General features: G+C 38.5%; 1 protein-coding gene across 4 annotated transcripts in view; it reads left to right on the forward strand.

The window, feature by feature from the left end:
* Positions 1 to 16,141, forward strand: part of NPAS2 (neuronal PAS domain protein 2) — a 104,341-nt gene that overhangs the window by 46,221 nt on the left and 41,979 nt on the right. For all 4 annotated transcript variants that reach the window (XM_042460963.1, XM_042460962.1, XM_042460964.1 and 1 more), the window contains exons 2-7: positions 1,657 to 1,710; positions 2,192 to 2,340; positions 5,132 to 5,223; positions 7,211 to 7,300; positions 11,264 to 11,384; positions 13,865 to 13,978. In XM_042460963.1, the coding sequence (XP_042316897.1) occupies positions 1,657 to 1,710; positions 2,192 to 2,340; positions 5,132 to 5,223; positions 7,211 to 7,300; positions 11,264 to 11,384; positions 13,865 to 13,978 (620 nt within the window). The remainder of the gene's footprint in view (positions 1 to 1,656; positions 1,711 to 2,191; positions 2,341 to 5,131; positions 5,224 to 7,210; positions 7,301 to 11,263; positions 11,385 to 13,864; positions 13,979 to 16,141) is intronic.

The raw sequence follows: 16,141 nt of genomic DNA on the forward strand, positions 1-16,141 counted from the left end.
AGCAGAGGACAGAATAGAGGAATTTCAGCACAGAATAAGCAAAGAGATAGTACAGGAATACCTTGTTAATCTAAATGAATATAGGTCTACAGGACCAGATGAACTACATCCAAGAGTATTAAAAGAGCTGGCAAAAGTAATATCGGAGCCAAGGGTGCTGAACAATGGCTCTTTTTCATCCTGGAGAGAAGTGACCAGTGGGGTCCCATAGGGCTCTGTCCTGGGCCCAGTGCTATTCAACATCTTTATCAATGACTTGGATGACAGAATTGGAGGCATACTTATCAAATTTGCAGAAGATGACACCAAATTAGGAGCTAATACTCCAGAGGACAGGATCAAAATTCAAAACGACCTGAATAGACTAGAAAGCTGGGCCAAAACTAACAAAATGAACTTCAACACGGAGAAATGTAAGGTACTGCACTTAGGGCGGAAAAATGAAATGCAGAGATATAAGATGGGGGACACCTGGCTGAATGAGACTACATGTGAAAGGGATCTGGGAGTCCAAGTGGACCGCAAGTTGAACATGAGCCAACAGTGTGATGCAGCAGCTAAAAAGGCCAATGCAATTTTAGGCTGCATCAATAAAAGTATAGTGTCTGGATCAAGGGAGGTAATAGTGCCACTCTATTCTGCTTTGGTCAGGCCCCACCAGGAATATTGTGTATAGTTCTGGGCACCACAATTCAAAAAGAACATTGAGAAACTGCAGCGTGTTCAAAGGAGGGCAACTAAAACAGTGAAGGACTTAGGGAGCCGGGATGTTTAGCCTGGGGAAGAGAAGGTTAAGAGGTGATAGGATAGCCCTTTTTAAATACTTGAAGGGGTGTCATATTGAGGAGGGAGCAAGAGTTTTCTGCTGCTCCAGAGAACAGGACCCGGAACAATGGATGCAAGCTACAGGAAAAGAAATTCCACCTCAAGATTAGGAGGAACTTCTTGACAGTCAGGGCTTTTCGACAGTGGAACACACTCCCTCAGAGTGTAGTGGAGTCTCCTTCCCTGGAGATCTTTAAGCAGAGGCTGGATGGCCATCTGTCACGGATGCTTTGATGGAGGGTTCCTTCATGGCAGGGGGTTGGACTGGCTGGCCCTTGTGGTCTCTTCCAACTCTATGATTCTGTGATTCTAATAGATGTGTATAAACATTTTTAAAAAGGGTTTATACTGAGGGAGAAACGTAGCCCCAATTTTTGTTAGGCTAAGGGGAACTTCAGTGACCTTTCAGGACATCATGAAGAAGCAGGAAACCAATACGTACCCAGATCTCATTCAATTATGATAATAAATGTTCTAGCATGAGACAAACTAATAAACAGTATCAGCATGTCAATCTGAAACAATTATCTCTCTCTGGATTGCCAGGTCTTATCTATTATACATATCATTTCAACACAGTATCTTCATATCCAGGAATGCAGATAAAGGCATAACTGCTTTGTGGCTTTTGGATGTTATTGTACTTTGCTATATGGCCAACATGACTACCCCTGGATAGGTTTCCAGAATAGTGAAAGTGAGTGATGGCCTAAAATGCTTTTAGGTGTCATGATGAATTAAGTTAAAGCAGCAATGAATCTGTCTGAAACATAACCATTATAGAAATCTAGTGAATGTATGTGTTACAGCTGTCTCTAATTCTTTAAACAGAACAAGCTGTTTAGACAACCTAATGGATGAAGATGAAAAAGACAGGGCAAAGAGGTGCGTACCCAGTTTCTTGGGAACTTAATTGTATACTTGACAAGGTTATTTCCCCTCTCAATTAACAAATCAAAAGAAAGAATAACAAGAAAATAAAGCCTAGCTTGAAAAATATTTGACTCACAAAGTACTTTTTTGTGCTGTTCTTTTTTAAGGGGGTGGTTGAAGCCCTTCCTGTGTCAGATGTTGTTGGTTTTCTTATCAGATATTCTCACTGAAATGTGCATATGGCTTGCACTTATACAGGAATGCTTTGCTGAAGCAAAAAACATGGTGACAATATAACAGCTAAGTCACTATACTGCAGTAATAACATTCAGTGTTATTACTTGTGGTGTTATGCCCAAAGGGCTACCTTTTCTATGCTACTTTTTAGTCTTTGAATTGCAAGGTGAATCTACTTTTCATATTAACACACCATAATAAAAAATAGTAAAGATTGTACTTTTTATTTATGTTAATACTTTCGTCCTGTTCATAGGGCTTCACGTAACAAGTCTGAAAAGAAGAGGCGTGACCAGTTCAACATTCTCATCAAGGAGCTCAGCTCAATGCTTCCAGGAAACACCCGTAAGATGGATAAAACAACAGTACTTGAAAAAGTCATTGGCTTTCTTCAGAAACACAATGGTAACCAAAACAAAAAACTCCAAACAGTCTTGGCATTGCTGTCTTGTTATCAGTTTGTTGCCTTTGACAACATTGGTGAACCTTGCTCAAGCAGTCAAGATTTCACAATACAGTTGGCCCCCACATTTGCGGATTTGATTTTGAGGATTGGATTTTTTGTGGATTTGATAATATGTTCTCTCTACGAATCTCTACATCTTCCAGTGAAATTCTGCCAGAAGTTGACCATAGAGTTGTGCTGGAGAACCTACAAGTTCTTAGAGAAAACACTTCTGTAGGTATTTGTAGGTCCTCTAGCATGATTCTATGATCAACTTCTGGGAGCTGCTGACCATAGAGTTGCACTAGAACTGTGGTAGCGAACCTGTGGCGTGCGAAGCCGTCTCTGAGGGCACATGGCAGCCACAGCAAGTAGGGGTGGGGGGGCAGGGCACACACGATTGGCCCGGCTCTTTATCATGGCTCTTTATCATACTTCTGTGGAAAACTGAGCCACGACATGAAAGTCCTGTCTCGTCTGACTGGAAGGCCCATACTTTGCTATGCTATGGGATTCTGGGAACTGTAGTTTTGTGAGGTGTAATGAAGCCATCCATAGAGTTTTCTTGGCAAGATATCTTCAGAGGAAGTTTGCCATTGCCTTCCTTTGAGGCTGAGAGAGTTTGACTTGCCGAAGATCTCCCAATGGGTTTCATGGCTGAACTGGGATTTGAGTCCTGGTCTCCAGAGTTGCATCCACAAACAGCTGGCTCTTTTTATTTTTGTTGTTGTGCTGTGCCTTCTGTGCTTTATTATGCTTGTTGTTGTTGTTGTTGCTGTTGTTGTTGTGTGCCTCTAAGCCATTTCCAACCTATGAGCCCAGAGTGCCCTTCCAAGCGCCTGTTCCCGGCGACCCTAAGGTGAAACTATCATGGGTCAAGCTTTGTTAGAGGAGATTTCCACTACCATCCTCTGAGGCTGAGAGAGCATGACTTGTGTGTGTGGTGCCTTCAAGTCATTTCTGACTTATGGCGACCCTAAGGTGAAACTATCATGGAGTTTTCTTGGCAGGTTTCGTCAGAGGGGTTTTTGCTATTACTAGCCTGAGGCTGAGAGAGTGTGCCTTGGGTTTTTCCTCCAGAAGTCCTGGATCTATCAGTTGGGTGCTTCATCATTGACACAGGAACATACCCCTGCTTCCCTGACAGGATTCTGTAGTGGCATACATAAATCCCCAACAGGATTTCATCCACACTGGATTCAGTTCTTCATCACTGTATACATTTTTTTTTGCATTGAAAATATAAATTTGTTACTCACCTATTGCAATTAGATCTTAAATTAGCTACTGTATCACTAGTACTTTGTCGGCCAATCTTTTCCCTCATCCTGCTTTACCAGGCAGGAGCCCTTCTTTGTGAACGACAAGTGTTACTCTTTGCTGTATTTCTTTAAACTCTCTTATTAGAATTTGACAGGTGTGTCATTATTTTATGGCAGAAGATGTGGCAGACAACATGTTTAGTTGAGGGGGGGGGGAATTAAATGACAGTAATTTGGCCAGCCCTTCTAATACAAGAAGGGAATCTAGCAAATTTCTGATATGTGACTAGAGCTTGGAAACATTGGCTGAAATTCACTATCACAGTTATGGGTGTGTAACCCAGAGTAATGGCAGAACAGACATGTGTTGTTTGCAGTAGCTGCTGCCTGGTAAAGCAGGATTGGGTGGGGTTGAGCCAGGAGATAGTAGTTAGATAGTAGGTAATCTAAGACCTTGTCCCATTAGTATTTTCATCCATTTTTTAATGTCCATAAACTTAGTGTCTTCAGTACATTTTAATGCATTTTAGCAAATTCTAATGAAATAAAGTCTTCCCTCCATTCTCAAGGTCTTTGGACTCATGTCCCTCACTTATGCGTGAGGGACGAATGAACGGAGAGAGAATGAATGGGGTTCACTGCCCGAACCTATATTTAAGCCAATGGGGCTTGAATACACTCGGCCCTTCTTATACACTGATTTTTTATACATGGATTCAAGCATCCACGGTTTGAAAATGTTCAAAAAAAGTATAAATTTCAAATATCAAACCTTGATTTTCCATTTTTTATAAGGGATACCATTTTGCTATGTCATAATATTTAATGGGACTTGAGCATACACGGATTTTGTTATATACGGGGGATCTTGGGACCAAACCCCAGCATATAACAAGGGTCCACTGTATAGGCGAAACTCCGTTTTCGCGAGGAGGGCCCCCGTGAAAAAGGAGGGGCGACTGTAATTATAAAATTAATCACTAAAAATAGCCCCAAATGACCACACTCCTCAATAATGAATTAAAATAGCATTAACCATTAATTATTACTCAGCCCATTATTTTTTCTGTCATTAACAATTTTGAAATCTTTGTTTAAAATTCTAGTGAACTACAGAAACCAAATTGTTTTTAAATATTTTTCTAATCTTCTTGAAAAGGAAGAATATAAAGACGGGCCCCTGTTTCTGTCACTTCCTCTTTATTAAATGCAAGCAAGTGGTTTATGAATTAAATTTTAAAATTGTGCTTGATGGAAGTTCACATCCAGTTCTTGGGTTCTCAAGAGATTGTACATCTTGCAAATTAAACATTGTTTTACTTCTGCATTTTTGAACTCCACAAACTATCATTCATGTAGAACTCTTACAGCAGACAGATTCTTTTTGTCAAAATGATTATTTTTTATCTGCACTTTTTATTGGTACATTTCATTTGTACATTGGCTTACTTGTGGATAAGTAGCTAACATTATTTTTGTATTTGTTTAGAGTTCTCAGCACAGACAGAGACTTGTGACACACAACAGGAGTGGAAGCCTTCCTTTCTCAGCAATGAAGAATTCACCCAGTTGATGTTGGAGGTAAAAAAAAAATGCAGTTTTTGAAACACTGTGAATTTGTGCATTCTGCAACAGTAAATGGTGGCTCTGGACAAGCAAGCTAGATAATTTTATAGCCTTTAGGGCTGAAGGGCGGGGTATAAATACTATAAATAAATAATAATAAATAGTCTGCAGTAGATCTCTGTGATAACTACTGGTCATTCCCATGGGATTTGTTGCTTTTATTCACACCAGTTGCTGAAAATGAGGGCAAGCAAAGCAAGCAAACACAAACTATTCTCAAAATTGAAGACAAAGGCTTTCACAGCCATCATCCATATTTTTTTGTCCTGAAAAACACCAAAATCAAGACCCAGCAAATGCAAATGAAAACTACCCAGGGTGAGGGGGGTTCCCAGCAGACAATGGATCATTAAGTAAATGGACACCCTGTAGGTCTTGCTATTCAACAACAGAACAATACACAGATTAACATGCAAATCACCTCTTCTCAGCCAACAGTATATATACCCCACTATCTTCCATGCCAGCTTCCATACCAACATTCTCTGAAGATGCCAGCCATAGCAACTAACAAACCAACTTACTACTAATTCTTCAAGTAACATTATAGCTTCTTTTTTTTCCTTATGCCTTGAAATTGGAACATTCTAATTCGGATTGAAAATTATATCCAGGGGTAGCCATGTTGGCCATATAACAAAGTACAACATCTAAGATTCACAAAACAGAAGCCTAAGAGCTTCTGGCCTCACAGAGGAAGGAGACCTCCTGAATCTCAAAGAAAATATATTTTTGTGTTGCTAATGGAATTTAATTTTATTTTCTGGAGTTTACATTGCTTTGTCTCCCAGTATTCACATGGCCAGAAGGAGGAGTGGCCTGCTTGCATGGGTTTCCCAGAACAACACCAACAACATCTTGACAAAATGCAGGCATCTGACTAACATCATATTTTCCCCCTCCTGTGTGATTTTTAACACATTTGCCTAATGAAAAAGCCAGTGGAGCTTCAAAGCTTGCAACATGTATCACTGTTTTGAATGATTTGAAAATTATGTGATTAGAAAATTATGCCACCAATTATTGGCCTATGGTGTACTTTGTATTTTGTTATGAACAAAGCTTTGGAAGCTAACAGAGAAACTTCATTGTGAAACAGAGAACCTTTAAAATTTGATACTATTCACTGGGGGTAAAAAAGAAGCCAGCATATTTTTTGCATAGGCTTTCAGGGATGTGAGAAAAGAGACATACCGGTACAACATAGACTTTTGTGCATTGTAGTCAACTCAAGAATGAAGAAAGATAGGAGAATGCCAATGAAACCAAGTTCTGTAAGCTATGGGCCCAAACAGACAGGCCAGAATAAAGCTGCTTCGGCACACTTTGGAGGTGTGCTATTTAAATGATTCATGTGTCCTTAGCAAATCATGCTCCCTTAGCTTAAGATGAATGCACTAGCAAACCTCCTCTGAATACATAAAGCATACCAAGAAAACCCTATGATAGGATTTCCTCAAGTTGGAGCTGAAGTTAAGGTACATGACAACAACAACAAGAATTGGAAGCATGTAGGCAAGTTTAAAGTATCTACCAGTAATAAATTTGGTCTCGGTGTGAAGCACATATTATCCAGTCCCTCCCTTTTTCCCATCTTGAGAATTTAGTTCAAGGTGACTTCTCTGAACATTGCAGCTCCACTTGCTAAAATTTCTGTTGCTGCAGTGAAGAAGAATGAAACCCAGACTCTTCAAGAAGCAAGTAAATTTCTCCCAATTTCAGAAAGTTCAACCAACATGTAAGAAAAAAAACAGTGAAACATCCTACATAAAAGTTCCGCTTTCAAGCATAGAAGCTCTTTGGGGGACTATTTCAGATTCTACATTTCTAATCTAATTAGAGACCTCTGATTAAAAAGTTCTGGTCTACATCTGAAATTTGGGAATGTGCAGTTTACAGTCAATAACACTTGTACTGATTTTTTAATTTTTCTTTCCACCAGGCATTAGATGGATTTGTTATAGCTGTTACAACAGATGGAAGCATTGTGTATGTTTCTGACAGTATTACTCCTCTTCTTGGACATTTACCAGTGAGTAATTCTTGTGCATTTCTTTTGTAGCCTAGATGTGCTCAGTTTGTCACAGGGCATGAGACTTTCTTGCTAACACAACTAACTACAAAGCCATTAGTTCTTTCAACAGAAGAGGGGCTGCTCAGAAAGGAAAACATCAAGCCTGCTCAATTACAATTCTTGTCTTCTTTTGCAAACAGTTTCATCTTCCAGTAGGTAGCAGAGGTAACAAGGGGATTTAGATCTGACTGAAGGAGAAGTAGTAGATGAAGATGGAAGATTTTGAAAATACTAGCGACATGAGTTATTTTAAGGAGCAGGAAAAAGGGGTGACATCTAAAGCAACCAATGTGAATCACTAGAAGCATTTAGAGGAACTGGGACTTTAAAAGGACATATACTAGAAGTTGGGGAGGAGTAAGGATGACAGCAGTAGAGTAGCCAAAACATTTAAGAAAGGTGTTAGGAAGGCTAAGGTTCAAAAACTGTTGAGGCTCTTATGAGATACTAAGAACAAAAAGGCTGTTTATAGCTAGATGAAAAGCAGGGAAAGAGTAATTACGCTACTTGAAGAATATGGAAAAGTGATAACAGGCGGCAGAGAGAAAGTGGAACTACCATGTTAATGCATTTAATTGGATGAATGGTCTAATACTTTAAAAACATTTGTGCACTACATACTATTTTAGCTATTTTTTGCCTTAACTTACATTGCATGCCACTTTGAGTCCCATTTGGGAGAGAGGCGGGTAGGGTATTAAATAAATAAATACTCCAACTGCTTCTGACTTCTCTCAAAGTCCTAGATCTTCACTTCTGAAGCTCATTCTGTACAGTACTTTAGGTTTTCTGACTTTACCCCTGCAGGTGCTAACTATTCATTTTAATTCATCTTTAGTGATTCCCTCCCTTTTCCATTTCTTGTACATCTCCTGTTTAAAACTTAGCTCAATTGAAACTTCTTTAGTCATCCATCCTGGTTTTTTTAGACACCTCCCATCTCCCCTCTTCATTGGAACTATTTGAAATTGTGCCTTCAGTATCTCCCTTTAGAGAAACCTCCATCCATCCTGAACTCCTTTCTCTTTTAGTATTCCTGGCCACAGGATCACACCTAGTATTTCTCTAAGTTTATTGAAATCAGCTTTCCTAAAGTCTTGAATGTTTCTCCTTTCCACTTTATATGAAATTATAATCCATATAAAGAGCATAATCACTCCTACCTAAGGATTCTATCACTTGCACCCCATTAACCAGGTCATCCCTGTTGGTAAAGATCAGATTTAAAATAGCTGATTCCTTTGTTTCCACTTTCATCTTTTGGACAATTAAATTGTCTTCTAAGCAAGTGAGGAATTTTCTAGACCTTAAAGTTTTGGCTGAGTTTGATTTCCAGTAAATATCAGCATAGGCAGAGTCACCCATCACTACTACATCTCTCCTTTTTGAATGTATGGTCATCTGTTCTAGAAAGGTATCATCCAGTTTTTCAGTTTAACTTGGGGGTCTGTAGAAGACTCCCACAATAACATCCCTGTTGTTTCCCTCCCCTTTAATGCCCCCCCCCCAAAATGCTGTCCACCTGGTTTCCAGAATTTAAATCCTGGATCTCTTCACAGGTGTAAACATCCCTGACATATAATGCTATTCCTCCTCCTTTCCTGTTTTGCCTATTTCTCTCTAAAAGGGTAACTCCTTTGTTACTGCATTCCAATCATGAGATTCATCCCACCAAGTTTCAGTGATGCCTATTATATCATATTTGCTTTCTTGTGCTAGGAGTTCAAGTTGATTTTATTTCCCATGCTCTGTGCATTAATGTAGAAACATCTAAGACCACGGCTGCTTCTCCCCTAGCTGCCTGTATAAAGTTTTTCCCCTCCCACTGTTGGGTCCTTGTACTGTTTGCCTTATTCCCTCTATATAACAGTTTGACTATTATCTCCAGCCCTCGATGAATTCCTGTCTTCCAAAATACTGTGTTTCTCCCCCACATAACTCAGTTTAAAGCCCACCTGATCATATTTTTGAGACTGTTGGCAAAATGATGAATAGCTTGGAAGCCAAATCCTGTTGAGGAATGGTTGAAACAGATTATATTTAGTATATTTAGTATGCAGAGGAGAGGAATAAAGGGGGACATGATGCAGTTAGTGTTCAGTTAACAGAAAGTGTGTCATGTTGAAGATGAAGCAGATTTGTTCTTTGTGATGACAAGTAGGCAGGACTAAAGCTAGGGGTGGAAGTTGCATAGAAGCAGGTTTTAGTTAAATAAATGTATTTCCTAACAGTAAGAGTGGGATAGTATCTTCTCTTTTACCAGAGGTATTTAAGCAGATGACCATATGGCAGGGATAACTGTGGAAACACTTAAATTTGATTACCTCTATTTTCCAAAACTCCCATAGTAGAAAAGTTGAAATGTTGTAACATTTATAACATTCATAGGAACATGCATTAAAACATTTTTAAGAGCATGTCTACACTGATAGGAAAACCTGTACCCACCTCAAAGCATATTTTCTGCAGTGACCCCATTAATGCCACATTCATTATAGTAAGATCAGAGTAACCTGCCACACATTTCCCTCAGGCAAACTTCTGTTGGTATAAAATGGGGGTCATGGATGATCAGATGTCCTGTACTTCACAGTATTCTTGGCCACATGCTTGTCATACATATGATAATCTAGCTTTTCTAGGCAAATATGGAGTAAAAGGCAGCTCTTTTTAAGTCAGATATTTGGTCAAAAGCCACACAGTTCATCACAAATGTTGTATGCCTAGGTTGCAGTAGCTGTGAGGTGAGTATGGTTTTTTTGGATAGTGTAGATATGCATAAACTCTGTATGACTTAGCGTAGCTGCTTTTTTGTATTTCCCCTTCTCATAATGAATTGTCTAATGAATTAATTTAACATTTCCGTAGCAATGTCAAACCTACCTAACATAGAAGACTGTTTCCTATTCGCTGAAGTTTTTTTTTATTTCTTCTAAGTTTATACAACCATTTTTGAAATCTGCTGGTTGACCTTCTTAATGTTGGCTGATCTGTAGGGTTTTAAAAAAGATTGTTTCATGCTGTGTGTGGTGGCTAATGAAATAAAGGTACTAATGTTGTACTAGAGAATAAAAATATTAAAGATAGCCTTATTTTCAGCACCCCTAGTTTACAGACACATAAAGAAGAATAGGTCCATTAGCTGAAGGAAAGACTATTGCTTAACAAAAGGCTATGTGCTGTGTTCATTCCACATACCCAACATTACTTTCTACATTAACTTGGTGTGAATCATAGGGGCAGGATGGGCAACAATTGTTGGCAGCCATGTGCACAGGCCTATAAAGGCCTGCCAACTCTCACATCAGATCTTGCTATATCTCAAAGTTCCAAGAGATTTGAGCAAGAGCTGGATTGAGATTTCATTCCAATTTCATTTGAAGCTTTGCAATGGCTTGGGCTGACCTTAGACATCATGAGACTTTGCCCACAGTACTACAAGGAGTGTCTCAGAGTAGAGCAATGGCACCCCTCCAAGTGGCATTGGGATAAGTCTTACTGCTTACAAAATGCCACATGCTGTGTACATTCCACATTCCCACCACTGTTTTTTACATTAACTAGTTCTGAATCATAGGGCCAGGATGGACATCATGTGTCCATCTAGTCTAATCTAGTTATTGTTGGATTCCAACTCCCATGAGCCCCAAACAGATGGACAGTGGGGGTTGTAGTTCAACAGCATGTGGAGGACCACTGGTTCCTAGCCCTGCCACTTTGGATCCTGACTACCAAAATTCCTATTCACTAGTGAGTATCTTTATATAAAACTGACGATCTGGTTATATACAGCATTACATATGCCAGTTATTCTTTATGTGTATGTTTATGTTTAATTTGTGTGTGTGTTTGTGTTAAATGAAATGACTGAAAATAATCTAAATGTCTGATTTTTGTATCCCTGATTTTTTTCATTTACAGTCTGATGTAATCGACCAGAATTTGTTAGATTTCCTTCCAGAACAAGAACAGCCAGACATTTATAAAATATTATCATCTCATATGCTTCTCCTGGATACTATATCATCAGATTACTTAAAATGTGAGTGTTTCTTCTCTATATTTTAATTTTTTTATTATGATTTTATATATATAAAACTAAAAATGTGGAATGACCTTCTGGAAGAGATTTGACATATGCTGAATATGCTGTCTGAATTCAAAACAGCATTAAAGATTGGTCTCTTCCGGCAGGCTTACCCAGATTATTTTTAAATTGTGAATTTTAAATGTGTATTGTTTTAATATGTGTATATCTTGTCATTTTAAACTGTTATGCATGTCCTATGAAATTGATGTGAATTTTAACTGATGTGGTATGTCTGTTAATTGTTGTTGTTCCCCGCCTCGATCCATGGGGAGAGGTAAGAAATATGATGGTCGTGGTGGTGGTGGTGGTGATGATGATGATGATTAAAAGAACAACCTGGAGTTAGTAAGGACTTTGTCATAGCAAGAGGATAAGCTTCCAGTGCTAAAATCATAGAGGTCTAGGGTTAATTTGTCTTACAGTGGTCTGCATGTGAAATCTTTTGGAATGTTTTGCCTATACATATTCAACCTTAAAATATATTTCATATATCATATACTGAAATATATGATATTTCAAATATCATATATTTCAGTTTCGAGCTAATGGAAATCAGTCCATTAGGAATGTTTCTCCTATATAATTTAAAACTCTAAATACACATTAATTGTATTTTAAAATGTGATTGTTTGCAGGTTTGTTAATAATACACTGTTCTCTCTTGAAGAATCAGCGAAAGACCATTTTTATTTAGCTGAAGATCAGATGAATTTGTGTGAGGAAAATGCCATCAGATTATATTTCATTCTTTTCAGAGCATGAGTCATGCTCTGATTACTTTAATGTTCATAAATACTTTAATGAAGCACATATTTATTATTTAAAAAAAGAATTTGTTTTAAAGTCACAATGGATCTGTCCTATATGAAAAAAGTGGATATGGGAAAGAGACAAGGGTGTCACTTTTAGTAATAGGATTACATTTTTGAAATCCTGTTCTATCTGTAGCTGTTTATATATTAAAAGGAAGAAAACTGACATAAAAGTTGTAAAGTGTAAAATAGAAGTCTGCACTGCACTTCTTTTACTTTAGCCTGTGTGATTTATTTCCTGGAATGGTACTGAATACTTGGGCAAGAGCTAAACTCAGTCTTTTTCTTTTAGGTATACATGACAAATACTTAATTATAGAGCACATCTGTACCAGGGGCAAAACTCTGAATGGACACTTGACTGTTCTGGCCCCAGAGATGCCCTGGAGGTCACCTGTTTCCTGGGCACTTTGCAGTGACCTCAGGCATATATCTTCACATGTCACCACTATATTAAGTGTTGCCACTTAATCTGAGGTCAGAAACAAGGTGTCCAGCTCTATCCCCTTACCACTGGTTACATGGCCGGGCATCTTGTTTCTGACTGCAGATCAAGCAGTGACACTGAGGAGGGAAAAACCTTACCTGTCATTCCCAGCTGGGAGTTGACCAGGACATTGAGTAAAATGGAAGTAAAAAATATCGGAATTATGGCAAAATCCAGAGCAATCACTGACTTTTAAAAATCCAGTTTAAGGTTGGTATAATGTGAGTTTGGTGCTGATAGGACTGTATATTGTCTGGACTGATCAAACCAGATGTGGGGATAAGGCTCTGTATCATGTAGACAGCTTACTGTGAAAGCATGAGGACACATTTCATTTGGCCCATGTAGACAAGCCCATGTAGGGACACAGTGGCTTTAGTGGTTAAGATGCTGACTCTGATGACTGCAAGGTCAGCAGATTGGCAGTTCAAGTGTGATGAAGTGAACTCCTGTCACAAGTCCCAGCTTCTGCCAACCTAACAGTGTGAAAGTATGTAAAAGTTCAATCCCAGCGAAAGGGCTCAAGCTTGACTCAGGCTTGCATCCTTCCGAGGAGGTCGCTAAAATGAGTACCCAGATTGTTGGGGCCAAATAGCTTACAATTTGTAAACCTCTTAGGGAGTGCTTAAGTGCACTGATAAGCAGTACAGAAATGTACTTGCTATTGCTACTTGCTAAAAGTGCAAGTAGATAAATAAGTACCACTGGCACCTGGTAACAGTATTCCATGCGACTCGGCATTTAGTCATGCTGGCCACATGACCACAGAGCCATCAATGACAACTCTGGCTCCCTTGGCTTAATAATGGAGATGAGCATTGACCTTTATAGTCCGACATGACTTGACAATCACATCAAAGGGGAAACTTTTACCTTACCTTTAGACAAGTTCTGAGCAGCCTACATTAATCCAAAGGTTCATCAAACAAAATATGAGCCTTTGTAGATGTTCAGAAAGAATCACTGAATTGACTGGTTTACTTCCTTTTCCTTGGTTACAGTTTAGTTTGTTTGATTTACAGAGACTATCTACTATAGTTTTTTTGTGGGTTTTTCGGGCTGTGTGGCTGTGTTCTGGAAGAGTTTTATTCCTAAGTATTTACATTTTTTCTTCTTCTATTTTATAATCCCAGCTGATGATGATTTTGAATTTTATTGTCATCTTCTGAGAGGAAGTCTGAATCCCAAAGACATTCCAACATATGAATATATAAAATTTGTAGGAAACTTTCTGTCTTACAATCATGGTAAGTCTCAGTTATTCTATAAAAATAAGCAATGACTAAATCAATATATAAATGTGGTTACAATAAGAAAGTGTCTTTTAATAGGCAGAATTTGGGTGGGGTGTTTTTGAGAAGTTGGGGGGCACATATAACAGGAAAAAAACAAAATTAACAGAAACTAGTTACTTAGATGAAACAACACGGTGTAGTGATTTGAGTACTGTATTAGACTAGGACTCTGGAGACCAGAGTTCGATTCCCTGCTTGGCCATAGAAAACCACTGGGGTGGCCTTGGGCAAGTCACATACTCTCAGCCCAAGAGGAAGACAATGGCAAACCACCTCTGAACAAACCTTGCCAAGAAAACCCCATGATAGGGTCACATTGAGGCTTCATAAGTTGGAAATGAATTGAAGGCACACAACAACAAAGTTGCTTAGATTGAATTCCAAACTCATATATTAATTATGAAATCAATTCCACTGAACTGGCAGGGGGTGGGAGAACCTATTTCTGTGTAAACATGGTTTTGGATGGACTCAAAGGTTGTAGTTCAGTTCACACTTAGAACTCTTATTCTTGTGTAATAAAAGTGAGTGAGTGCTGCACAAAGTGCATATATCATTCTTCAACATCTCAGCATCTGTTGCAGGTTGACAATATTTTCCTAGTATATAGTTCCCCCACATAGCATGTTAATTGCTTGTTGTAACTGTTATGTAGAATGCCATATCTACTTCCTATGCCATATCTACTTCCTATGCTATAATTAATAGTGAACAGCACAGTAGCTTTCCTTCGCCAGTGGATGGTGGAGTTGTGGTCCAACATCTCCTGAAGACCCAGCTATTCCCCATTCCTGCCATATCATATTTAAAAACTCTTAGGCAGGAAGTAAACTAACAGTGCAATAGTTGTATTAAGTTCTCTTTTGGGATGGCTCCTGGCTGTGCTTGTACAAAACTAAGCCATTTATACTTTTGAGAAACAATCATGTATATATTTGCCGGGGAGAAAGCTCCGGGAAACAGAGTGGTTCTTATTTCTAAGAATACATAGAATTCATTTTAGTTAAGACCTCACTGGAAGGTGAGGCCTAGAAAAATATTTAAATAAATAAAAGTCTGTGTAAATTATATAAATATACCAATAAATTGTGCAGTTTGTGTTTTAAAACAAGTTTTAGTTGGATAAGAAAGGAAGTTTTGCAGATATTTCAGCTCTCTGCCCCAACATTTCTGTTTTACTCTTGAGGGAGGGAAATAAGGGGGTGGTGCCTATTTTTCCCTTGGCTTCAAACATTTCAGAAATTTTACCTCTAATTGTAATATATCACTGATTGTATTTGGCACTGCCTTCCACATGCTTTCCACATACCATATCACATCCTGTAGGACTTCAGCACAGTGCAAATACTTCTGGATCATGCCTGAGGAAGCAGATACAACATTTTAGACCATGTTGTACTGACCGGACCTGTTGAACGTCATGCCTTCCCCTTGAGAGCACAATCCCGAATACAGTCAGGGCTACCCACCAGTTGCACAGGTTAAGACTGGTAATGGAGGAGAAGCAGTCTTTCAAGAAAATATTTTCTTCATTATTGATCTTCTTCCTCCAAAACCATGAAAAGGTGTAAAGCTCTCTGGGAGACAATTGAAAAGCACTGTAGTATATCATATTCCTTATGTGAGTAAGGTTGATTTAGTTGAAACCTGAATCCTGAAAGATTTAAACCTCCAGAACTGACTTACATCCTCTAGATGCCATGTGTGTTCACCATTGTAATGCTGTGGCGAATGCAGTGTTATTTTCAAGGCTTTTAAATGTATAATCTTGGAGGCAACTAGGAGTACATCAAAGTGTCAATTAGTCTCTTATCTTTGTGACATGTAATTGCAACAATTTTTCAGTTTGTACATTTCTATTATTTTTTTAATTCCATTTTATTTATCCTACAGTGGGACTTGATTTGTAGAGTAAAGAGAATTGCTTTGTGTCTTTTTCAGTGCTGTGTGTTCATAGAGTATAACTTTCTTACTGAATGAAAAAGTATTGTGATCTAAGGAAAGGCTGCTATGCAACAATATATATAAAGAAACCACTCTGCTGTTACATTTGCTTTACTACTTAGAGCTTGTTCCCACTTAGGATTTGATACGAATTAAAATAAAACGTTTTTA

Source organism: Sceloporus undulatus, chromosome 3, assembly GCF_019175285.1.
Source record: "Sceloporus undulatus isolate JIND9_A2432 ecotype Alabama chromosome 3, SceUnd_v1.1, whole genome shotgun sequence".
NCBI lineage: Eukaryota > Metazoa > Chordata > Lepidosauria > Squamata > Phrynosomatidae > Sceloporus > Sceloporus undulatus.